The sequence below is a fragment of the Mus caroli genome, chromosome 5, assembly GCF_900094665.2.
Source record: "Mus caroli chromosome 5, CAROLI_EIJ_v1.1, whole genome shotgun sequence".
NCBI classification, from domain to species: Eukaryota; Metazoa; Chordata; class Mammalia; order Rodentia; family Muridae; genus Mus; species Mus caroli.
Window position 1 is genome coordinate 24168102 of NC_034574.1, and position 25369 is coordinate 24193470.

General features: G+C 38.5%; 1 protein-coding gene across 1 annotated transcript in view; it reads left to right on the forward strand.

The window, feature by feature from the left end:
• Nucleotides 1-25369, forward strand: part of Ube3c (ubiquitin protein ligase E3C) — a 109793-nt gene that overhangs the window by 24969 nt on the left and 59455 nt on the right. Inside the window, exons 5-13 of the mRNA XM_021162266.2 lie at nucleotides 3509-3624; nucleotides 5338-5495; nucleotides 7117-7270; nucleotides 7606-7826; nucleotides 8663-8814; nucleotides 10039-10226; nucleotides 17875-17961; nucleotides 21879-22036; nucleotides 22231-22463. Of these exons, the coding sequence (XP_021017925.1) occupies nucleotides 3509-3624; nucleotides 5338-5495; nucleotides 7117-7270; nucleotides 7606-7826; nucleotides 8663-8814; nucleotides 10039-10226; nucleotides 17875-17961; nucleotides 21879-22036; nucleotides 22231-22463 (1467 nt within the window). The remainder of the gene's footprint in view (nucleotides 1-3508; nucleotides 3625-5337; nucleotides 5496-7116; nucleotides 7271-7605; nucleotides 7827-8662; nucleotides 8815-10038; nucleotides 10227-17874; nucleotides 17962-21878; nucleotides 22037-22230; nucleotides 22464-25369) is intronic.

The following is a 25369-nucleotide window of genomic DNA, read 5'->3' on the forward strand; positions in this document are numbered from 1 at the left end:
AATATCTTTCCACAAATCCAGCACTACAAGGGATAATAGAAAACGCAAACACAAGGGTAGAAACTACACCCTAGAAAAAGCAAGAAAATAATCTTCTTTCAACAAACTCAAAAGAAGATAGCCACACAAACATAAAAATAACATCAAGAATGGCAGGAAGCAACAATCACTGTCCCTTAATATCTCTTAACATCAATGGACTCAATTCCCCCAATAAAAAGACATAGAATAATAGACTGGATATGTAATCAGGACCCAGCATTTTGCTGCATACAGGAAATGCACCTCAGTGACAAAGACAGACACAACCTCAGAGTAACAGGCTGGAAATCGATTTTCCAAGCAAGTGGTCCCAGGAAACAAGCTGGAGTAGCCATTCTGATGTCGAGTAAAATCAACTTTCAACCAGAAGTTATCAAAAAAGATAAGGAAAGACACTTCATATTCATCAAAGGAAAAATCACCAAGAAGAACTCTAAATTCTTTACGTCTGTGCTCCTAATGCAAGGGCAGCCACGTTCATAAAAGAAACCTTGCAGGGCCGTGGTGGCACATGCCTTTAATCCCAGCACTTGGGAGGCAGAGGCAGGTGGATTTCTGAGCTCAAGGACAGCAAGGGCTACACAGAGAAACCCAGTCTCAAAAAAAAAAAAAAAAAGAAAGAAAGAAAGAAACCTTACTAAAGTTCAAGGCACACATTGCACCTCACACAGTAAAAGTGGGAGAATTTAACACTCCACTCTCATCAATGGACAGATCATGTGTCTTAGTCAGGGTTTCTATTCCTACACAAACATCATGACCAAGAAGCAGTTGGGGAGGAAAGGGTTTATTCAGCTTACATTTCCACATTGCTGTTCATCGCTGAAAGAAGTCAGGATTCGAACTCAAGCAGGTCAAGGAGCAGGAGCTGATGCAGAGGCCATGGGAGGGATGTTCTTTACTGGCTTGCTTTCCCTGGCTTGCTCAGCCTGCTCTCTTCTAGAACCAAGACTACCAGCCCAGAGATGGTCCCACCCACAAGGGGCCTGAAACCCTTGATTACTAATTGAGAAAATGCCCCACAGCTGGATCTCATGGAGACATTTCCTCAACTGAAGCTCCATTCTCTGTGATAACTCCAGCTGTGTTGACACAAAACTAGCCAGTACATCATGGTAACAAACTAAACAGAGACACAGTGAAACTAACAGAAGTTAATGGACCAAATGGATTTAACAGAAATCTATAGAACATTTCATCCTAAAACAAAAGAATGTACCTTCAGCACCTCATGGTACCTTCTCCAAAACTGACCATAAGACAGGCCTCAACAGATACAAGAAGATTGAAATAATCTCATGCATCCTATCAGATCACCACGGAATAAGGCTAGTCTTCAATAGCAACAAAAACAACAGAAAGCTCACATATGCATGAAAGCTGAACAGTGCCCTACTCAATGATAACTTGATCAAGGAAGAAATAAAGAAATTAAAGACTTTTTAGAGTTTAATGAAAATGAAGCCACAACATACCCAAAGTTATGGTATACAATGAAAGTAGTGCTAAGAGGAAAACTCAGCTCTGAATGCCTCCAAAAAGAAACTAGAGAGGGCATACACTTGGAGCTTAACAGCACACCTGAAAGGTCTAGAACAAAAAGAAGCAAATACACCCAAGAAGAGTAGGCAGCAGGAAATAAACACAGAGCTAAAATCAGCCAAGCAGAAACAGAACTGTACAAAGAATCAACCAAACCAGGAGCTGGTTCTTTGAGAAAATCAACAAGATAGATGAACCCTTAGCCAGACTAACAGAGACAGTATCCTAATTAACAAAATCAGAAATGCAAAGGGAGATATAACAAACAGGAAATTCAAAAAATCATCAGATCCTACTACAAAAGCCTATATTCAACAAAACTGGAAAATCTGGATGAAGTGGACAGTTTTTTAGACAGATACCAAATACCTAAGTTAAATCCGAATCAGATAAACCGTCTAAACAGTTCTATAACCGCTTAAAAAAAAAAATAGAAGCAGTCATTAAAAGTCTCCCAGCCAACAAAAGCCCAGGACCAAATGTATTTAGTGCAGAATTCTATCAGACCTTCAAAGAAGACCTAATACCAATACTCTTCAAACTATTCCACAAAATAGAAACAGAAGGAACACTACCCTTCTATAAAGCCACAGTTACACTGTGTATTCTCGCTTGGAGATGGAACGTTTTCTTTTCATAAAGGACGTCATAAGAGATTTTTTTCTACTTCTATCATGTTAAATGTTCCAATTAGATTTTAAAAACTGGTTGAGTGCATATTATTTTTAGCTTCAGAAGACATTGTGTATATTTAAGAGGCATTTATCTATTATAAATTATTTTTATGACTTAAAAAAAATGTTAGCCAGGCGTGGTGGCACACGCCTTTAATCCCAGCACTCGGGAGGCAGAGACAGGCGGATTTCTGAGTTCGAGGCCAGCCTGGTCTACAAAGTGAGTTCCACGACAGCCAGGGCTACACAGAGAAACCCTGTCTCGAAACCCCCCCCCCCCCAAAAAAAAAAAAGTTAATATTGTGAGTTGTATATTTTAAAATAAATTTTATTAGTTTGATAAAAACAAACAAACATTGCCAAGGAGCAGAAAACGTGAAGGTGTTCGGAATTTCTCCAGAGTACCTTTGTGTATGAGGACTATTCTGTGATGTGATCAGATCTGCTTTAGAAGCTGGCTGTGAAACCCCAGGCACATGTAAAGCAAATCCCGAGTAGAGAAAAATGTTGTCAAAACACAGTTCATAAAAGAAAAGTGAGTTTTAACCAGATGTGGTGATGAATGCCTGTGATCCCAGCACTATAAATATATAAGAGTTTTCAGAATCATTTGTGGTAGCCACGTGAGCACTGGTTACAGGCAAGCCTTGTAAACACATTGTCAGAATCTGACATTCTACTTTACCAAACTCACAGGGCAGTAATTGTCTCTAAAAGAGTGGACACCTCAGACCAACTCAGTTATGTGATTGTCCTTGGACTGAGGCCATGTGATTGATTGCCTTCTCATGAGGAGTATGTGGGATAAATTTCCCTTTAGAAAATCAGTGTGTATAATAAAAAAACAACAAAACCCCAAAAAGTTATACATGGAGTTAGAGAAAGAAAACCAAAAGAAAGGATGCTGAAAGAAACTGCAGGCCTACACACAGGAAGGGCAGGAGTTTAGGCAACTTCAGATTAGTTCTATATTTTCCAAGTGTTCTTCTGGTGGATTACTTACTTTTGCATGTAAATTATTGTTTCAAGTAGAGTGAGCATTGTGTATTCTTTGTTTAGAGACTAACATAATAATGCAAATTAATATTGATGTCATGCTAAGAATATCTTGACTTAGAGAACTTGTTCCTTATCAAGTTTCGATTAGATTTAAGTGTGGAAACTATGTAAATACATTTTTAGTATTATCTGAATAAGCAAGCAAATGTTTATAGAGTAAATGGTTGTATTTTTATGTTGTACTCTTACAGATATGGCTTTATCAGAACTTAATTAAACACAGCTCTCTGTTTGTCAAGCAATTGGATGGATCAGAGAGACTGACATGCTTATTTCAAATAAAGAGGTTGATGAGCCTGTGTTGCAGGTAAGTTTTGTCATAGTTGGAAAGTTAAAGAATGTGTGAGATATCTTTAGGGTTTACATGCTTTAGGAAGCAGGTTTTTTGTTTATTTGTTTGTTTGTTTTTTTAATGTGTATGGGTGTTTTGATGTGTGTACCACACATACATACACACACACACACATCCCTGGTGTACACAGAGACCAGAAAAGGATGTGAGATCTCTTGTAACTGGGCTTACTTATAGAGGTGAGCTATCATGTGTATACTTGGAACTGAACCCCAGTCTTCTGGAAGAGAGGCCAGCACTAATACCCACTGAGTCATCTCTCTAGCCCCAAATCAGTTTTCCTACGAGCTGTCCTCTAGCTATGGTTTTCTATTTGGTTGGTTGGTTGGTTGGTTTGTTTGTTTCAGCCCAGGCTGGCCTTGAATCTTAAGCAGTCTTTCCTACCTTAGTACAGTGTAGATACCTTTGTAGGAAGATGTAGATGTTAGTAAGTATTGGGGGGATTTAAAAAGATAAGAGCAGATATGAGGTAGCCTAATGGGAAGGTGGTGGTGAGGAGATCAGAGGTCAGAGCCATTGCAGATTTTTAAGCATCTTGCCTTTATATGAACAAGTAGGGAGTCAAAGGAAATTTTCTCCTAAAATTGTCAATATAAAAGTAGAAAAAAAAATGTTGTACCAGGTGCTCATTTCCTATTGTCTTAAGTCAGCAGTTCTTTTTCATTGGCTTGTTTTTTTGAGACTGACTATATAGATCAGGGTGGCCCTAGAGTTAATAAAGGTGTGCACCACTATGTGCTTTTAGTCCCCAGATACTTCCACATGCAGTTCGAGAAAAAAGGATGGTTCTACAAACAGCAATATTATGATTAATCTGTGAAAATGGTAAAGATTGTTGTTGCCTAAATGCAGAGAGGCCAGGCACCTGGGTTGATGGGCCCAGTAGCATCTCAGCAGTGGGCACCGGGTGAAATGCTCATTCCTTTCTCAGGTTCCTGCATTAGAATCACAGACAGAATCTGTAATTACAGAGCACCATTTCTATCTACACCCAGAACTGCACCCTCCAACACTTCCTCCACTATGTGCTTCAGTGATGTGCTGCAGATGACTGCAGTGTAGTGGGGGTGAATCTGAAAGGTAGGGGCTACAGGATAATCAGAACAGGCAGTGGTGAGGCCTAGGGTTCTGGTGAAGCAGAGTTGAAAATACATGTGAGTTTTCAGTAGAGCCATTTAAATGAATAGGATAACGTCAGCCTTGATAGGACTGAATTGTTTGTGTCTGCTTTCTCTTCCTGAGTGAAACCTTTGCTTTGTACTTGTTTAATACTTGCAAGTACTGTTTGGTACTTGGTGGGAGCCATGGCTCTGCTCCTAGGAGCTGGTTTAGAGCTATCTCAGGTATTAATTTTTCCCTCATTGGCACCCTTAGTCTGATGTAGCAGTGGAGTGTGGAGTGGCAGGATCATCCACAGAGAAAAATAGATTAAACAGATTGAATGTAGCAGTTGGGAAAAAAAAATCTTACCTGGTCTTGAGGAATTAACCATGATGTGACAGAAGGAAGAATTGCTTAATTAAGGAGAAATCATGAACATAGTTTCATGAGCCCTGCCTGTTTTCAGAGACCCTGGCAGTGGCGCAATGGCTCACAATCTCATCCTGGAGGAGTCAGGGAAACTGCCAACCCCGGCTTTCTAGTAAGTGTTTGAATTTGGTTTTACAGGTTGCTGCAAAACTGTAGTGATGACAGTTTGAATGTTGCACTTCCAATGCGAATGCTTGAGGTGTTTACATCTGAGAATACATACTTGCCTGTTTTACAAGATTCTAGCTATGTGGTGTCAGTGATTGAACAAATTTTGCACTACATGGTTCACAGTGGTAAGTGGGGAGGCAGACCTGTGGAGGTGGGCATCATTGTGGAGGCATGGCCAGGTTTGTGTGCTCTTGAGGAATGGTACTGCTCTGATCAAGATACTACGATCGTCAGAATAGAAGCTGTGTGTGCCGGTGAGTGACAGCAGCCTCTGAAAATGCAGAAGCGTTTTCACTGTCTCTACTTAATTATTCTTTGTTTTAGAAAAAACAAACAAGTTCATCCATTAATCCTAAAAGGAGCTGGTTGTTTGTTCTTAGAAGTTGAGTTACTTTTAAAAGTATGATAAAGTTTGCTTTGATATACATACACTCTAGCCGATATAGATTAAAACTGCACATTTTTACTGTTTGCTTAGCTTAGTAAATATAAACAGTCCAAAACTTGGCTTATTAAAAATTTCAGAAAAGTACTGATGCAGTAAAAACTATAGTGAAATTTATAGAGTTTGGTTTTCTAGGAAGTAGATTGATCATGGCAGTGAGCTTGAATGAACTGATATATGTTCAGTTCAGGATAAGCATTTGATGCGAATTTTACTTTTCCTGTTTTCTAAAACTATTAGGAGGATAACCACGAGCTGTGCCTTCTTGGAGATATTTCTAAAAATAAAAAATGATTTAAAAATCTTCCACCAAAACTGCCCCTTCTATTGTGTGTAGTGGCATAGCTTTTTTTCAATTGTTTTAAAAAATTACTGTATGGTGTTACTGTTCTGTACATTGGAGCTTCATACTCAGCGATACTGTGTATTCTGATACAGCACTCTAGACATGCCCTTCGCTACTGTGCTTAATATACACAAAGTTTTACACCATTTTTCATAAAGATTAGTTCAGTTTTACAGTAAAACTGACCCCTCCCCAGGCTTGCTTGTGATTCCACTGGTGATCAGTGTGTACCAGGCAGGATTGGAGTGGCTCTGAACCATTCTCTTTTTGGTTTTGATTTTTGAGACAGTCTTATGATAGCCACCCAGACATTAAGAAGTACAGTTAAGGTCTGGAAAGATGTCTCAGTGGTTAAGAGCACTGACTGTTCTTCCAGAGGTCCTGAGTTCAATTCCCAGCAACCACATGGTGGCTCACAACCATCTGTAATAGGATCTGATGTCCTCTTCAGGTGTGTCTGAAGACAGCTACAGTGTACTCATAGACATAAAATAAGTTAATCTTAAAACTAAAAAAAGAAAAAGTACAGTTAATTCACTTTTAGTAGTTAACTGAGCAGTGAGCGTGGGAGTTTATGTGTCATTCAGGTCTCAGCAAAATAAGGGTGGCAGGATGTGGTGGTTCACCCCTGTCATGGTAGCACTCGGGAGACTGAAGAAGGAGGATGTTGTGAATTTGATTCCAGACTGAACTACAAAATGAGACTGTCCCTTCCTCCTCTTTTTACCCATCTAACCTTATAAAGACATTTAAAATTGGTGCTAACAGTTGAGATAGCTCAGTGGGTAAAGGTACTTTCTGCCAAAAACTTGATGATCTGAATTCAATTTCTGGGTTCAACAAGGCAGAAGAACAGATTCTTTCTACATTGTTCCCTAGACCTCCCAAAATAAATGTGCTTAAATTTCTTAAGTATTTCTCTATTGTAATAAAGACAATTTCCACTTTCTTTTAGGATATTATAGATCTCTCTACTTGTTGATTAATAGCAAGCTTCCATCAAGTATTGAATATTCTGATTTATCTCGAGTTCCTATAGCAAAAATTTTGCTGGAGAATGTCCTAAAACCATTGCACTTTACGTATAGCTCCTGTCCTGAAGCCTCAAGGTGGGTGAACAATTACTGGGCAGTTAGATATTTTATTAGTATGTCATGGCTCACAGTATGTAGTATACTTTTCTCTGTCTTACCTGTATCTGACATAAATTTTAATTCTGATGATCTGGTTATTTATTTCCTGTTCTTTAGAACCTGTCATAGGGAAAAATTTATCTTAATAGAGAAGATATAAATCAGATTCTAGCCTCTACTGAATGATTTGCTTTATTGATTTAGAATATAGATGATTTACTTAGAAAGACATGGGGAAATGATTTTTTTACCTGTGATTGATTTGATGGGTAGACTATGTTGATTCTCTTGAAATCCCTTTTCTTTTCCAGGCATCAAGTTTTCTCAGCCTTCACAGAGGAGTTTCTGGGAGCACCTTTTACCGATCAAATTTTTCATTTCGTCATTCCGGCCTTTGCAGATGCACAAACTGTATTCCCTTATGAGCCCTTTCTCAATGCATTGTTGTTACTTGAGAGTCAAAGTTCAAAACGGTGTAGTGGAGTGCCATGGCTCTTCTATTTTGTTTTAACTGTTGGCGAGAATTATTTAGGTATGAAATATAAGATATATCTCTCCTAACTCCTGTAAAGGCAGCTGAGCAGCTGAGTCATTTTAGCAAGAATTTCACAAATTGGTAGAACTCTTGAAAATTCAGGGTGTTTTTCTAGTTTATATGACGCATTTCTGTGACCACAATGCAAGATGTCGGTTATCCCTTCAACCCTCAGAAGTTTGGTTGCTGAGGCTGTTTAGAGAGAGGGACATATACGAAAAGTTTAGGCTGAGTCTCATGAAACTGCCTGCACTTTAGACTTTGATGCACAAAATGAGTTGTTACCTGTGTTCCTCCTGACCAAGTAATAAAAATTGGGGTTCCTACAACCCCTTCCTCCAACCTCGTAGGTTAGTAAACTATCTGAGTCTGAGAAGCACGTTGAGCATTATATTACAACCGACAACAGCAGTGAGGATATACTAGTCAAGATCTGAGGGGCCTCTGTGGAGCTTAAACACTTGCACAGGGCTCAGAACCTTGTTCTAGTTTTAGTAGCCCTTCTAATCACCTCTCCATAGAAGCTGGGCTTCACCTTAAAATTAAGAGTCTAGCATGTTCATCACTTTAACTGTCTAGGTAGTAGCCCCACCTTTAGGTTTTTTAAGCCTTNAGTAACTTCTAGCAAGAAATCAGTGGGTGTTTTCCAGAAGGAGCTACAGGAGTGACCAGAGATCCTGCTGGTGCTTTGAGTCTTAGGTTCCTGGAGACAAAAATAAAATACATTGCATAATTACAGCAGTTTGAATATGATTAAAACAGTAAGGTCTGTTTTCTGGATGAAGAAAGTGATGCCAAACTGTCTGAAGTAACATGCTGATTGTCTTTCAAAGGAGCACTCTCTGAGGATGGTCTCCTGGTTTATCTGCGAGTGCTTCAGACCTTCCTCTCTCAGCTACCTGCTTCACCCACTGGTACAGGCCATCCTGATTCCACCAGTGACTCTGAGGACGATAATGAGGAGACTGACCAACCCAACAGCCCTGTAAGCCACTGTACTAGATGTACTCTTCTAGCTTCTCAGTCTTAGTTCTACAGCCAGGGGAGCAAGCAGCCTGTTAAGCTAAACTGGTCGGCCCCTGACCCTTTAAAACCGTATTTCTAAATCTAATTCCAATCCAAAATCAACCTGAGTGGCTCAGGTTTCCAATGGAAGTAAGAGAAGTAAATGTTGTACTTGCAGCTCAAGTAGCTTCCTCAGCATTGCATCACCACCATCAGCTCCCTCTGAGAGGCTGAGGAAGTAACATTGAATACAGTCTGTTTCCTATCTGCTAAGATGTAGGTATAGGCTTTGTTACAGAAAGCTCTTCCAGTAGGCCGAGGCCAAAATTTAGGAACATAAGCATATATAAGTTTCCTGCCTTACTGGTCTTTAATACTTGTTTTGTTACTGTTTTCATGTATGGGAAAAGATACATGGAAATTATACATGGAAACTGATAGTTCACTTTAGGTCTTCCCTTCCCCATAGTACACAATAACTGGAAGTGGGGTGGGGACTCTTACAAGTTTTATACTTTGATTCCTCTTCTCTTTCTCCTGTCCTAGAGATCATTCTTTCTTCCTATACTCATCACATTTAGGTTGAGAACTAATCGTTCAATTATAAATAAGCCAAGAACCATTCATTTCTGGGCCAGATTTTTTAGCTGCCTTGTTTGTTTGTTTGGGTTCTTTTGCCTACATGTCTGTCTGTGTACCACATGGATCCAGTGCCCTCAGAGGTCAAAAGCAGGTGTTCTATGCCCTGAGGACTGAAGTTACAGATAGTTGTGAACCATCATGTGGGTGCTAGGAATTGAACCCAGGTCCTCTGAAAGAGCAGCCAGTCCTTTTAACAGACTTCTCTCTCCAACCCCTTTTCAAAATATTTTTAAAGACAGGATCTCAGTTTGTAGTGCTAGCTGACCTAGAACTCACTATATAGCCCAGGCTGACCTTGCACTTGCACAGACTTACCCTGTTTCTGACTCCTAAGACCTGGAAAAACAGGTATGGGGCACCACACATAACTTTTTAAGGGGCTTAGGAAAGGACATAGGATTTCACTGTGTAGTTCTGGTTGTCTCTAAACTTTGTGGAGATCTCCCTGATGCTGCCTCCCAAGTGGGATTAAAGGTCTGCACTATCATATACCTGCTAAAGCTGGGTAGGCAAGTTGCAGTAGCACTTCACTCACTCAGACTCATTTTTCTGTTGTCTTTAGGAGGATGGCAGGGTGTCAGCCCCATATATTACTGAAGAGTGTCTGAGAAAACTAGATACGAAGCAGCAAACCAACACCCTGCTGAACCTGGTGTGGAGGGACTCGGCCAGTGAAGAGGTCTTCACAAGGATGGCTTCTATCTGCCACACATTGATGGTGCAGCACCGAATGATGGTGCCCAAAGTCAGGCAGGTCTCTTGGGGTGGTGTGCACAGGTTGGGGAGCGTGCCATCTCTCTGTGATGCGTGAAATGTGAACGGTGGCCTCTTTATCTGTTTTCTTAAAGAAGAGCACACAGGATATTAGAGTTGCCAAACCTTTTATAAAAATGAGATCGTGGTTTCTTTTTGGAACCGTTTATTATTATATATCCTTCCTGGAGCTGTGTGAGATACAGTAGCAAGTTAGTTCAGCTAACTTTACTTGTAGTAGTGTCTTGCATATGAGTGTTTAGACCTCAACATCCATTTTAAAATTTAGATTTGTACATAGTGCCAGAAGGTTGAATTTTCTTTTTAGATTTTTTTCATTGTGTTTTAGTCCATGACACCTATGGCAAATTACTATAGTCGGTAAAAAAAAAAAAAAATCTAAGACACATCTAGCATTTGGTGGTGGTGGTACTGCATGTCTTTAATCCTAGCACTTGGCAGACAGAGGTAGATAGATCTCTGTGAATTTAAGGCCATCCTAGTCTATACAGAGAAACCCTGTCTCAAAACAACAACAAAAAGAAAAGAAAAACAAGGAAAGAAACTTGCTTGAGATTTTTCAAAAAAAAAAAAAAGTGTAAGTTTTTAAATGGGGCCTGTCACCTGGGCTCTTTGCTATAGGAGTCATTCACTCCTTGTAGTCAATTTTAGTAGAGAAGTTGTGAGACCCAAAGGCTCCTCACCTGGATTAGGACACAAACCTTGCTTTGGTTGGTAATTTTTGGACATATGCCTTGGTTATGCATAATTCCGAAAGCGTTTAAAGGGTAAAGCCACTTTCTGTGTTCGGTCAGTTCTATGAGTACAGTCTGTGCCTTGGAGCTACTATGTCAGGACTTTTTTATGTTTTAAACATAACAGAAAAGACGGCTTTACATTTTAAAGTAAATTTTAAATTTAGATCATTTTTTTGCAGCTGGTGAAACAGCAAATGGACTTAGGGACTTCAACTGCTTTCCATCTTTTTTTCGGGGGTGCGGGGGTGTTGTTTTGTTTGTTTTTTGAGTATTTTCTATTTTCAGAGCTGGGATTGATGGCTTTAATTTCCATTTAGCATTGGTCATCACAATTGCAAAGGCTATGGTGGACCTTTTTACACTGGTAGAGATTTCTGAGACAAGCATGGTTATGAAGAAAAAGGCTACAATTCTGAACATAAGGACACAGTTCTGCAAAAAATTGAAGAAAAAGATTACTGTATTATTCTATGTTTATATAAAGAGGTTGACTGTACCTACAAAAACTCAGTAAAGTGATAGCTAGCTGGAATGTGTCAGAGGTAGGGAGAACTTTTAACTCTAGTTTTATGCTGTTTTGCTATCAGGTCATCTATTTTCTTTTCCTTTGAGACGGGATTCTCTGTATAGCCCTGGGATGTCCTGGAATTTAATCTATAGTCCAGGCTGGCCTCAATCTTACAGAGATCCTCCTGCCTCTGCCTCTCTCTCTGCCTCTCTGCTTCTCTGCCTCTGTCTCGTGCTAGAATTAAAGGTGTGGCCACCACTGCAGAAGACTGGGCCTTGCTATTTTAAAACATGAATAAATACCATCTGACTAAATTATAAAGGTAGCGTTGGACCATAATGTCCAGAGATCTAAAGTTAGAGAGGCAGTATCAGCAGAAACATGAGGTTCTCCAGCCTTCTACTTCTAGCAGCACGGAAGTTTGTAGAAGTGCTGCACTGAGATGAGAGCTTCCTGGCCTTTGTTTGAATGTCACTGCCCATCCAGTCTGCACAGCTGCTTCTCTTGATATATCCAGGTTGCCAACCAGGCCCCCCATCAGCTTACTCAAGCGTGCCTGCCTCATTTAACAAACTATAGTCTTATAGGCCTAGTGTGTATTTCTTGTGGAGACATACAGGAAGTATCTGCTTCTGAATCAGGCTAGTACCCAGACTAGAAAACGACTCCAACCAGAGCAGCGTGATGTGTAAAATGATCTGATTCAGGGGGGCTTACACAGCTTTGGGAAGCTTTCTGGCAGCTATATTCACTAGTTACCAACCCAACCCATGCTCTTTTATAGAGCCTGACATTAATGCAACACCCATCAGAGGGCAGAAGCAAACCAGATCTAGAAGAGTGGCATACTATTATGCAAGTTATCTTTGTTCTTAGTAAGTTCATTAAAGGTCTCAGTGAGTGCTGTCTGGCATTGGGAAGTTTGGTTTTGTTCTGCTAAAGTCTGGCTCATTGCCTTAGTGTATAGAACATTTGAACAGTGGCCTGCTGCACAATAGGGTTGCTTTGACTGGACTCAAGACTGTTCCCCTTACATTGTCCTGACCTCTTTTACATGCTCTCCTTCATAGATACTATATTTTCATTCGTTTTGGTGGTAGTTTGCTTCTTTTGCTTAGTTTTCCTCAGGTTCTTTTTTCTGTTTTTACTAATCATCTTTTCCTGTTTACCTTTATAGTTCTCCTTCAGCTGGTACTCTGGCTCTTAAATTTCTCTTTTTCATTAATAACTATAGAGCTGGAAAATCTCATTGAACTGCTAGATCCATGTCATATGTAACTTAATTGAGCTGTCCACTAGGAATCCCATACAATCTCTCAGAAACTTGCTTTCTTCCTTATCACAGTAGGAACAAGGATAGGCTCATCATTTACTTCACTGTGCCCCAACTTTGAACTACTCTCCACTGCACAGTGTAAGTACATAAGTAAACTCAAATCTTCAATCAGAGTAGTCTGTGTGCACAGACAGCAGATTAGAACAAGCCCTTCCTCATAGGAAGCTCATTGAACACACTTGTCCCTAAGGATTAGGTTGGATGTATCTTCCTCCGTGAGCCCTATGCAGATTGAGTCAGCATACTTTGTCAGAACTTAAGTCTTTAGGCCATCTTTTGCTAGATAGATGGATTATCAAAACCAGAAATAGTTTCATAGTCTGGTGTAAGGCTTACCTGAGGATCCTATTTGTTTTCAAGATAGTTTCACATTCTTTGCATTGTTGTCTTGCAGGATCATCTTTTCTTCAAGCATTATCAGTTACCTTTCTAACTTTACTTTTGCCTACAGAATGCTTTTGCCTAAACACCCTTAATCACTGGCTCATTTTCTTTGATTCTGTCGCTCTGTGCACTTAATTTTATCTTTTGTTTATTAATCATTGTAATATGCCCTGTGTCTTCTCGACACTGTTAACACTTCTAAACACTGCATGGTAATGACTACTCTTTAGCTCTTGGGTTACAGGTTCACGTCTTGTCCTTTCATAATTTAGGGTAAATAGTTATACTGCTAACTATATTTTGCATTTTGTTATATATGCAGCATTAATTATCATATACTGGTTGTGTAGTTTATAAGCATTTCTACAATAATACTATAAAGAAAACAGTAAGAGTATAACTGGAGGCATTTTATTTCTTTTATTTTTTGTGTCTTTTAAATTATATTGTCAGAATAATCAGTAGGTTTAGTGAACTCCTTATTCTTTAAAGTTTGCATTCTATTTCATGAGTGAAGATGATACAAAACTAATAAACTTTTAAACATATTAGCAATTCTATTTTGGATTCATATAGAGTTTAAGCAAATTTCAAATAGTTTATTGTTAGACACAATAATTAATAGAAATAGAAATGAAAAATGAACATAAGTAAATTTGGAAGAATTGTATACCAGAGTCATTTTGGATTGCCACCTCCTTTAAAGTTTTTATTAAATAAAAATGTTAAGTAGTAAATCCTGGGATCGTTGGATGGACAATAACCTGGGTGGTGAACACTACCTCTCTAGTCAACTAAAGGGGGGGGTGGGGCTGGGTGTATGTTTTGATTGTTTGAGACACTGTCCTTTTCTGCTTACTCCTCTTGATTTATGTTTATAATTATTTGGGGGAAGGGTGCCCATGGAAACCAGAAAAGGATCTGATCCCCTGGAATTGGAGCTAGGATCTGAATTTAGGTCCTCTGCAAGTACTTTTAACATCTGAGCCATCTTTCAGCCCTTAGGGTTTTGTTCTCCAGCCAGGCTTGCAGATTCCCATGCAACTCCGGTTGGCCTGGAACTCACAAAAGTACTCTTTTCTCTGCCTCCCAAGTGCTCAGCTGTGACTTGCCAAATTTGGATGGGAAAGTGTGTTTTTAGTCTACTAATCTTATAAAAAGAAAGCCAATTGGTTGCAAAGGGAAACTGTTCAGATTATGGGTTTGGTATTGAGTTGTCAATTTAACACAGCTGGGTATTTAAAGACTTTCTTCTATACCTAAGCTTCTGGTTTGTCTGTGAACGTTTTAAGTAGCTTATTCAAAATGAATGGTTTTAAATTTTTTTATTATTTCTCAGGACATTAGGAATTTGCCTATCTCAGAGGTGAATTGTTACGAATCTCATTTTAATATCTCTTTGCCAAGAAGTGATACCTTCAGCAGCAAAATGCAAAGTATGGCATTTCCACCTACATACAAGAAGGATTACAGATGTACTATGTTTCTAAACTCTGTGAGACTGCCCACGAGGCTTCTCAAGAGGCCAGAGATGCCTGGGGTATAAGCCTTGTCCCATCTGTATTCATCTCCATGCTTTTATATGTCCCAGAAGCACTGACCTGACTTTATAAAATTGTTGGTTTTCCCTAATTAACTTACAGGGCATACAAGGTTGTTACAATGAATATAGTATGCGATAATCTGTCTCAGTACATAGAAAGAATAGGTCACTTCTTTACCTCTTGGAAATAAATCCCTAAACTAAATTACATTTAGAAATTTAATTAAAATGTCTAATAGTTTGTTTTATTATTCCCCATTGAATAAATTCAAGAATTTCAAAATTAACCTTAAATATAACTTGAACTATGTAGCCATTAAAATGGTGTTTCAGAAAGATGTTAATCTTAGTAGCATTGCTATAAAATGATGTTTAGGAAGAACATCTAGTATAAAAGCATACATAAGCATATTTAACAGCAGGATATTAGTTCTGATTATTTCTGAATGGATGAAGTGAAGTAAGCATAAAGCAAGGATTAATGCTTTAATCCTTGTTTAATCTCTGTTTTGACTTTGTTTTTTTCTTTTCAGATAAAACTCAAAATTTTTTAAAATTGTAACTTAAATTCTTGATTGAATCATTTTTGATTTAAAAGAAATAAAACAAAAAAATAATGCCCATTAGGATGTTTTCATGTAGAAAGTTTGTGGGTTTTTTTTTTCCCTTTTGTTTACTTACTTATTTATTTGGGGATACTGGCAATATATATTGTATGGTAATATAGTGCTTGTGAAAAAAGACAGACAACCTATAGCAAAGAGTCAGATTTCTCTTTCCAGCTTGTAGATCCTGGGGTTTAAACTCAGGTTGTCAGGTTTAGTGGCAAGTGAGTCATCTCACTAGCCCTTTGGAAAGCATGGTAACATCTCAGATACAAGGTGTGATTAATTCCTAATTTAGCTCTAATTTTCAACAGTATGAATTTTTCCATTTCCTTTTCTGGAAACATAGTCTCATACTGTAGCCCAGACTGACTTATAACTCACTGTGTAGCTTAGACTGGTATCAAACTTGATGTCAAGCCTTCTGCCCTGATGTTAGAATTATAGGCATGAGCCACCATATACCCAACCTCTTTTTTAAATTTATCTTTTTCATTTAGTAGTCTTTTAAAGTGGCCTTTTGAGGATAATAGTGCTAAGAGACAATGTGCTTAAAGGCTTAATTGGTCTCAAGGATTTTTTAATTTGTTTGTTTGTTTGTTTGTTTGTTTTGAGACAGCGCATTACTATGTATCCCTGGCTGGTCTAGAACTTTCTGTGTACACCAGCCTGTCCTCAAACTTTCAGAGACCCACTTGCTTCTACCTCTCAAGTTCTGGAATTAAAAGCATGAACCTCCATGCCTGGCAACATACAAAGTTTTGATATTTCTCACTGCTTCTATAGGATTCTTTAAAATATCCCAGTGTAATTTTGAGTCTCACCCAGTTGTTTCTCAATGTGGAGTTAGTCAAGTGTAGATACCATTTCATTTTGACCCTTTGACAGAAATTTTTATAAGTTTATAATACTGAGATGGGTAAGATTTTTCTTTCTGATACAAGCAGGTTGTGAAGGGCAATTGTGCCAGATAATCTTAATAGAGCCTTGCCACTTCAAGATTTTGTGATTGTTCAGTGTTGGTGAACAGGTTTAATATTCTAATTCTCAGGCATCTGCTGAGGGAGATCATGAATTCTTTTTGTTTGTTTGGCTTTTTGGGACAGAGCTTCTCTGTGTAACAGAGCCCTGGTTGTCCTAGAACTTGCTTTGGAGACCAGGCTGGCCATATTCTTCCCTGGTTTCAATGGTTTTTTGTTTGTTTGTTTGTTTTAAGATTTATTTTATTTATATGAGTACAATGTAACTGTCTTCTGACACACCAGAAGAGAGCATTAGATCTCATTTCGGGTAATTGTGAGCCACCATGTGGTTGCTGGGAATTGAACTCAGGACCTCTGGAAGAGCAGTCAGTTCTCTTACCCACTGAACCATCTTCCCAGTCTCAAAATTTTATTTTTGACTGAATGTCTGTATGTGGTGTATATGGTAAAGTACTTAACCACTGAACCACCTCTCCAACCCCACCTATGGGCTTTTAAATGAACACTCTTGCAAAATTTAGTCAATTAATAAATTATTGTATAATTAAAATACTAAATAAAACTAAATTATAAATTAAAACACTAGCATAAATTGTGGTACACACTACTATTTTTTCCACAGTAGGAACAAGAGGTATCTGAAAAGTCTGTGGGCAGGTGGTTTGGTTCTAAGACATGAAAGGCAGCATTAACCCTGGGCTTCTCTGCCACACGCTGATTTATGGTTATTTGGATTCTCCGCCTCTTGCTTTGTATGTTAGGCTCAGTGTGGGACAGGAGCAGAGGAACCATAGGAAGGGTGTGAGATTATTGTGTTGATATTTAAAGTAAACATTCTTTTCTCTTGATGGTGCTGCCTGTAAATCTTTATCACATCATCATTCCTATTGAATCTTTAATTCCGTTGTAAAAACCAGTGTTTTGTTGTGCTTACTGAATCAGTTATTTTCTTTGTTCTAACATGTTTCAAATAATTTGAATTCCTGTCTTACCAACATGTTTTTCTATCATTATAAGTCTGTGTTTTTTGTTGGTTTCATCTCACATGGGATTTGTATTTTTAGATTTAAAATTTATTTTTTTTGTTGTTTGTTTTTGTTTTTTGTTTTGTTAGTTTATGAGACAAGGTCTCATGTAGCCATGACTGGCTTTGAATACTTGGTGTTTCTTCTCAACTGCTGAGATTCAAAATATTACTGTATTTTAGTAAGCCATATTGTGGAGAGGGCAGCCTACGCTTGAGTGAAAGCAGCCATTTATCCTCAGGGCTGCTAGATATTGGACTCAGTCTCAGGGCAGTAGATGAGAGCCAGGCCTTCCTGCAGTTGAGGTACACGGATCTTTTTAGATTTTTTTTGTTTTGTTTTGTTTTTTATACCAATGGGACCTATGTCAGATGTGAGCTTTTGTAGTATTAATATGAGTTCTCTAAATCGTGTACTGTCTTTATAGTTGTATAGCCTTGTTTTTTTCTAAGTAATGATTTGAGTGAATAATTTCTTACTCGTCCTGTTTTTCTTCTTTTCAGGCTTCTCTACAGTTTAGCCTTCAATGCCAGGTTTTTGAGGCATCTTTGGTTTCTCATCTCTTCAATGACAACACAGATGATCACAGGGTGAGTGCTGTATAGGCTTACAGATTGAGCCTAAGGGCATGAACAGTGTTCCTAAAGAAGGGGTTCTAATTAATTACTGCTCACACGTGTTCTGTCATGATAGAAAGGTGGATTTCACACACATACACCCTCCCCTAAAAGAAAAATTAGTACCTAATTTTACAGTTAACTTATCTGTAAACATTACTAAACCATGGCTATATCTGAAGAGAAGTTTATTTTCAAAATTTCAGACACTGGGTTTTTTCTTTACCTGCATACATGTTTGTGTACTGCTTGTGTAACTTATGCCTGTAGAGGTCAGAAGAGGGCATTGAATCTCCCGAAGCTGATGGTTGTTGGCTGCCTTGTGAGTGCCGGATATTGAACTCCCAGTCCTTTGGAAGAGCAGCCAGTGTTACTAACTGCTAAACCGTCTTGCCAATTCCTGCTCCCCTGGCCTTTTGTTTTTGTTTTCTTAAATAAAGCAAAAACCAAGCAGGGTTTCACTGTGCGGCTAGTAGCTTATAACTTTAAAGTCCTGCATTAGCTTCTGGAGTACTAGGATTATGGGTGTGTACCCCTTATATCCAGAAAAACCTCCTCTTAGTGGTAGGGAAATTTCCTTTAATGCTTTTATGTTTTTCATTTCATCTTAATGATTCTTTTGTGAATAAGAGAGTTTTTCTTAGCCCACTGTGGCTAGTGACACTCGTGAAGGCTGAGTGACTCATCTGGAATCAACAGACTAGAAACACCTAGGTTAGAGACATACTTAGACAATTTAAAATAAGAAGTTTTGGTACATTTTAATCCTTCTGACATGACCTTGACTTTCATGAACAACTGTTTGCTTAGGGCAAGAGGAGATTGGAGATCATTAGAACAGGAAATGATCATTGACCTATGAGTACACCAGCTTAGCAACAGAAATACTGGTCTGTTTGATAATTGGCTGTTTGTTTATGACATTTGTCTTTTGGTGAGGAAATGGAGTCATGATGTGTGAAAGAAAAATGATACTGTTAATTACATTAAATTATTAATACTATTTTACAATGGATAAGGTTATATAGGTTTTTTAAAGGCAATTTTTAAAAGGCAGTTGAGAATTTTGAATTTCTTGTTGCTCCTTTAGTTTATTAAATAACTTCCTTTCAGGAACATAAATAATGTATTAATATATTCTCACTTAACACTTTATCATACTGCTTTCGGGAGCAAAATTAAAAATGAAACACCTGATTTTCTGAAAATGACAGAAAATTTAGTCTAAAGATAGTTCACAGCAGGACTAGCTCATCTGGGAGACCTACATCAGACTTGGGAGTCTGCCTCATTGTCTCATCAGGTAGCCAAGAGGTTCCAGACCCAACTGAGATGTGTTCTTTTCCTCACCCTAAGCCACCAAATCTAGGGGCCGTCAGATGTTTTTGGTGTGTTTGTTTTGTTTTGTGTTTCTATATGAGGTTTCTCTGTGTAACGGCCCTAGCTGACCTGGAACACTCTGTAGACAAGGCTGACCTCAAATTCATAGAAATCCACGTGCCTTTGCCTCCCAAGTGCTGAGCCCATGGGCAGAGGTTTTGCAAGCCATGTTTTTATTCCAACTGTGTTCTTTCTTATATTTCCTGTTGAAACAAGACAGTTTAGTTTCTGGCTTACTAAAATTGAAACAACTGACAACCAGCAAACAGGCCACTATTTGCCAAAGGTACTATTCCACTGTGGTCACTGCACGGAGGGTCTCAGGGTGTCTGTAACAGGAGCCAATGCAAAAGCAGGAAAAGCTGAAAACTCTTCAATGAGAGGAGGGCGTAGTCTCCACAGACAGGTGCAAATCCTTATTCTGAGGTGTCAGGGATTCATATGAAGTACCACTGATTTTCTGTAATTTAACCAGCTTTTGGTGGTGTTCCCATCACATTAAATTGTAGACTTTTTATTTGCTTCCAAGTCTCTTGAGATTGATTTGTTTTCAGAAGGATGTTTGAGTTGGTGTTTCTCACTGTCCTGTGTTTCATTTGTCCCTGGCTGCAGGGTACACTGCAGGGTGCACTCTTCTATTTTCCATCATTCAACTCAGAATAATTAACTTCTTTTTGCTCACATCATGGAATTAAGGAGAGAACAAAAAGTTAATGTTGGTTTACAGCATTAATTGTTGCCTGTGTGATTTTGTAGTGACTTATTGTAATGTAAGGACCAGGATTCAGAGCAGGAGTGATTTTTTTTTTCAGTGCTGGTTCAGCACTGCTTAAATGTAGAAAACACTGCCTACTCAGCAACTGTGTTAACACTTGTTCCCTTAAATACTATATGCTCTTTGGTTTTACGTGATTTTTGTGGCTCTGCATTGATAGGCCTGGTATCTAAAGGGCTAGGACCACATCTTTACTAATATCAATAAAAATATATGGCAGTGAATTAATTACTTTTGTGTGTGTTATGAAAATTTTTGTAAGTGGCCTGGTAGCACAGTGAGGACTCAGTCAGAAAGAATATGCTGGATTCTCTTCTCATGGGACTGAGTAGGAGACGAGACCACTCTTGTACATGCTTAAGTCAGCTCTCAGCTTTCCTGGCTTTGGTAGTGAGGTAGGACAGTATTTCTGTCTCTCAAGGAGCCAGTACCCAAGGAGGCTGGAAGAGGGCATTGGATCCTCTGAGAGTGAAGTTACAGATTGTTGTGAGCTGCATAGAGTTCCTGTTCTCATTCTAGACCTTTTCCTGAAGGCAGCATCAGATAGATTCAGAGCCCCATCTGCATCTACCTCACTCACCAACCCAAACCCCAGTACCTCCACTTCCTGATAAGAACAGGCAGGCTCCTGCATGTATGGTGTTAATTTCTCCAGCTTCACTCCTGCTCCTGTTTCCAAATAAAACTTTTGGGAACTGGGTGTGATGGTGCAGGCCTTTAATCCCAGCAGAGGTAGGTAGAACTCATAAGTTCCAAGACAGCCAGGGCTACCTTGTCTCCAAAAAAAGATTGACAGAAAGTAAAGAGGGGTATAACAGATACCTATGAAGTGACCTGCAAGTCTCATTGTAGAGGGGACACGGTGCCTTCTTTTCTTGTTTGGAAAGAGCTATGTGTTTCATATAACAGACTTCCATGAAAAAGAAAGGAACCAATCACACCTTGTGATAAACAGTAGAGACATAAAGTTTTCTACAGACCCATCTATGTGGCAGACAAGGGAGCCACTTATAAACATGGACAGAAGAAACAAGACTCCAAGAAGAGTGGAAGATGAAGGTTCTAATTTGGCTGCAATATAGAGGTGTTACAGACCTACCTGAAAGCAGGGCTAGGTAAAATGTTCTGTCCTGCCATATTTGTTGGCCTATGTAAAATGGAAGTCCAAGGAGAGGGGATAGTTTTCATCTAAAACTCCAGGGCTTTGGCTTGATACTATGTCCACTCTCAGTAACTGCCTATTGCTACAGATGGCAGGAACAGGAACACATCAAAAAGGTTGGTCTGGTGGGCTTTCTTGACTTCTATGGTGCCAGTTACTAACTTGTGTTATCTCCAGGTTAACATTTCCTTTTTTTTTTTAACAAATTTATTGATAAAACCAGGTCAATAAACATGGTAATAGCACTCCACCAGGAATGAGAAAATGAAATAAGCTGCATTGAGTGCCATTTGGTATTTGTAAGCCCTGATTTCTTTCTAAGTAGTTTGTTAATGTAAATTTATTTTCACTAAGTATATTATCTGATGTCTCTCTCTCTTTTTTTTTTTTTTTTTTTTTGGTTTCTGTGTAGCCCTGGCTGTCCTTGAACTTGAACACAGAAATTTGCCTGCCTCTGCCTCCCAAGTGCTGGGACTAAAGGCGTGCACCACCACGCCCGGCCTTATCTGATGTCTTAATTCCTAAGCCTCACCTTAAAATAGCTATTTTGATTTTTCCCTGCCCCTTCCTCAGATCTATGGTGCCATTGCTTCAGTTGATATCAAGGGGCTCGCCCATGTCTTTTGAAGATTCTAGTCGAATCATCCCACTCTTTTACCTCTTCAGCTCCTTGTTCAGTCATTCGCTGATCTCCATACATGACAATGAATTTTTTGGTGACCCCATAGAAGGTAAGAATTTTGAAAAATGGGTTTGCTGCTGGCCTTATAGCCTGTCAGCTTTTAAGGGTAATTGAAAGGCTCTCGAGGACCCACCACCACCACCACCCTTTTTTTTTTTTTTTTTTTTTTTTCTTCTTCTTCTTTAAGTTTTTCTGTGTATGTTGATTTGGGGGAAGAAAATGGTTGAAAATTGGTTGTTTTAGTTGTAGGTCAGAGACAATCATCCATGATGCCTTTCACTCTGGAGGAGTTAATCCTGCTGTCACGATGCCTTCGAGATGCCTGCTTGGGGATCATCAAGCTAGCATACCCGGAAACAAAGCCAGAAGTTCGGGAAGAATATGTCACCGCATTTCAGAGTATTGGGGTCACTACTAATTCTGAGATGCAGCAGTGCATACAAATGGAACAGAAGCGATGGGTTCAGCTGTTCAAGGTATGTGGCATGTCAGAATGTATCCAGCACAGACTTGGTTTTGTTTAGTTTCTTTTAGGAGAAATTTGGAGGCATAATTTTAATTTACAAAACTTCTAAGAAAAGTCTTTATCTTTATATCTGTTTCATTTTAAAAGTACTGCTTTTGTGCTGATGAAATGACTCAGTAAATAAAAGTTCTTTCTACCGATTCTGGAGACCTGAGCTGAGTCCTGTATTATATACAGTGAAAAGAGAAAACTGGCTCTCAGAAGTCTTCTGACTTTGACATAAGTGCTGCAGCAGAAAACAAAAAATAAAACCCTTGCTTTCACAGTGAAGACGTGTGTAAAATGTCTTAAGGCTATCCTTGACAAGCTAAAAAAAAAAAGTAATAAAATAAATGTTTTCATTTTTATTTTCATTAACAGATTTTTTTTCTTGGTAAAAATTATTTTTAATCTTTAAGATGGAATCAAAAAGGTAGAATGAGTCCGTTTTGATGCATACTGTATATAAATTACTCCAGAATGAATTCATGGAAAAAAAGAAGTTATGGGGTACCATGGCTGGAATGCTGGGAGGAGTGGGTGACAGGGTTAAAAAAGGAAAAAAAAAAAAGCAGGAAAAGGTGCTTGACTCTGACCCCCATGCAATTTCTGCTGCAAACACATCTAGTCAGCTAAAATTGCTCGTTAAAGGAGAGCAGAAGAAATGCATCTTCCAAATTGAATGCTAGATTTACAGGCCGTTTAATACCAGTGACCTCTCAAACACTAATGTTCCATGAGAGTCATCAGCTGTCCCTTCAGGTCTTTTATCACTGCTTTTGTCAAGCTATCTGTTTAATTGAAAGAAGTTAATTGAATGAAAATGATCAACTAAGCTTGTATTAATATTGCTAATGGAACTTTCTTCTTGGCCATGTTTGGAGAAAGATGTCAAGCTAGACTTTAGGAAAGACCCATTAATGCTTGCACTTAACCTGATGGGCTAATTAAGGACTGCTTATTCATCCTACAAGTCCATGAGAGTCTCTCTGCAGCCCATTCTGCCTGATTTTACAACACATTTCACTTAGAAGCATAAGCATTAGCAGCAGTGAAAGTAACTGATAATGTTTTGATTGCATGAATACAGGCCTAATGCATCATTGAATTCATAATTTGTGCAGATTGGTGTAATACATGTTTGCACAATTTATTTTAATCACCTTTTTCTCTCTATTTCTAAGTAAACCTTAAAAGTTGACTGCTGAGCCCTTCCTTGAAGATGGGCTATTTTGCACCTTTTCTAGGTATCTAGAATAAACTGTCTCACCTACTTCAGACTTGGAATGCTTGTGTGAGTGTTCATGGATTTGAACCAGATGGTAGCATATATGCTTTCTTGTCTATGTGTAATTAAGCTCTGAGATCTTTGTTAGTAACATTTCCCTTAATGTGAGATACCAGGTTTTGTGTACACTAGAAGATAAAGTCACTTTTATAGTTCCTACTGTATGTTTTATAATTTTGAATGACAGTCTTTGGGGCTTAGGAATATCTGAATTTAATAATGCTACATGAGGTGGTTTTTTGTTTTGTTTTGTTTTGTTTTAACCCCGACCTATTTTATTTTGCTTAAACATTAAAATAAAGATTTCTGTGGAGCCAAATGAAATGATGCACACTAGTGATCTCTCAGGTTGCTGAGGCAGAATGATTTACAAGCATGGAACCAGCCTGAGCTCTAGTGAGTTGAAGGTGAATTAACAAGACCCTGTCTCAAGCACCTTCCTGGGGAAGAGGTAGGAAATCTTGCTTGTGTCTGGCTACCACATTTAATGGGCCCTAGCAAAGACAGTATGTCAGGGAGGCAGGCCCATTTATGTGCATTGCCACATAGAGAGCAGTATGTGCTCTGGTAGATGATTCTTGCTCTCTTGATGTATATGTATATGGAAGTGAAAGAGAGATTGAACCCAGAGCTTTGTACATGCTAGGTAAGCAGTGTACCACTGAACTACATCTAAAATCCTAATAGTTTGCTCTTTTTTTTCTTTCTTTCATTTTTTTTTGATATGTTTAGATTTGAAATTGTGTTTTAACAAAGACCTTTGACCTTAGAATATAATTGTTTAAAGGACATATGCCCAACCAATTTTATACCACCTGCCATGCATAGAGTCTAGAAATAATACAAACTAGTATTACCCATGAGTGATGATCAGCTGCTATTAGCTTTTCTTATAGGAGAAAATGACATTTATATCAAATACCATAAACAGAAGGGTGTTGTCACTTTTTTCATAAAAGTAAGCATTGCCTGTCTGTTCATATGGTAGTGATTCTATATGGGAGATGTTAACTGTTGCCCCTGTACAATGTCTGCACCATTTATGTGTACTACAGTACCAGATTAAATTTGAAACTGACAGTAAAACAAACCCAAGGAGGTAAAAGCATTTGCCATTAATTTCTTGCTTTTTCTTTTTTTTTTTTTTTTTTTTTTAGGAGTTATTAATTTTGTTTTTTATTCAGCAAAAAATTCACTATGTGAAAGACACTGAGCATGGGATTTAATATATAATATTAACTGAATACTACCCCAAACCAAAAAAAGGGACTCCCAGTTTCTACCTTCAGGATCTTTCTATCCTCTATTAGCAGACAGGTCTGATTTTTTTGTCGTCGGCTTTTCTAATTAATCTCTGAATCGCAGAGAGCAGGAAAGTAAGATAGGACAGTTCAAAGAAGACAGCACCTGAAAAGAGGACAGGAATGGCAGTTGGGATCAGATATTATGGCAATGGCCTTTCTCTGAATTTATTTTTCTTTTTTTTTTTTTTTATTTATTTTTATTAGGTATTTTCCTCATTTACATTTCCAATGCTATCCCAAAAGTCCCCCATACCCTCCCCCCACTCCCCTACCCACCCACTCCCA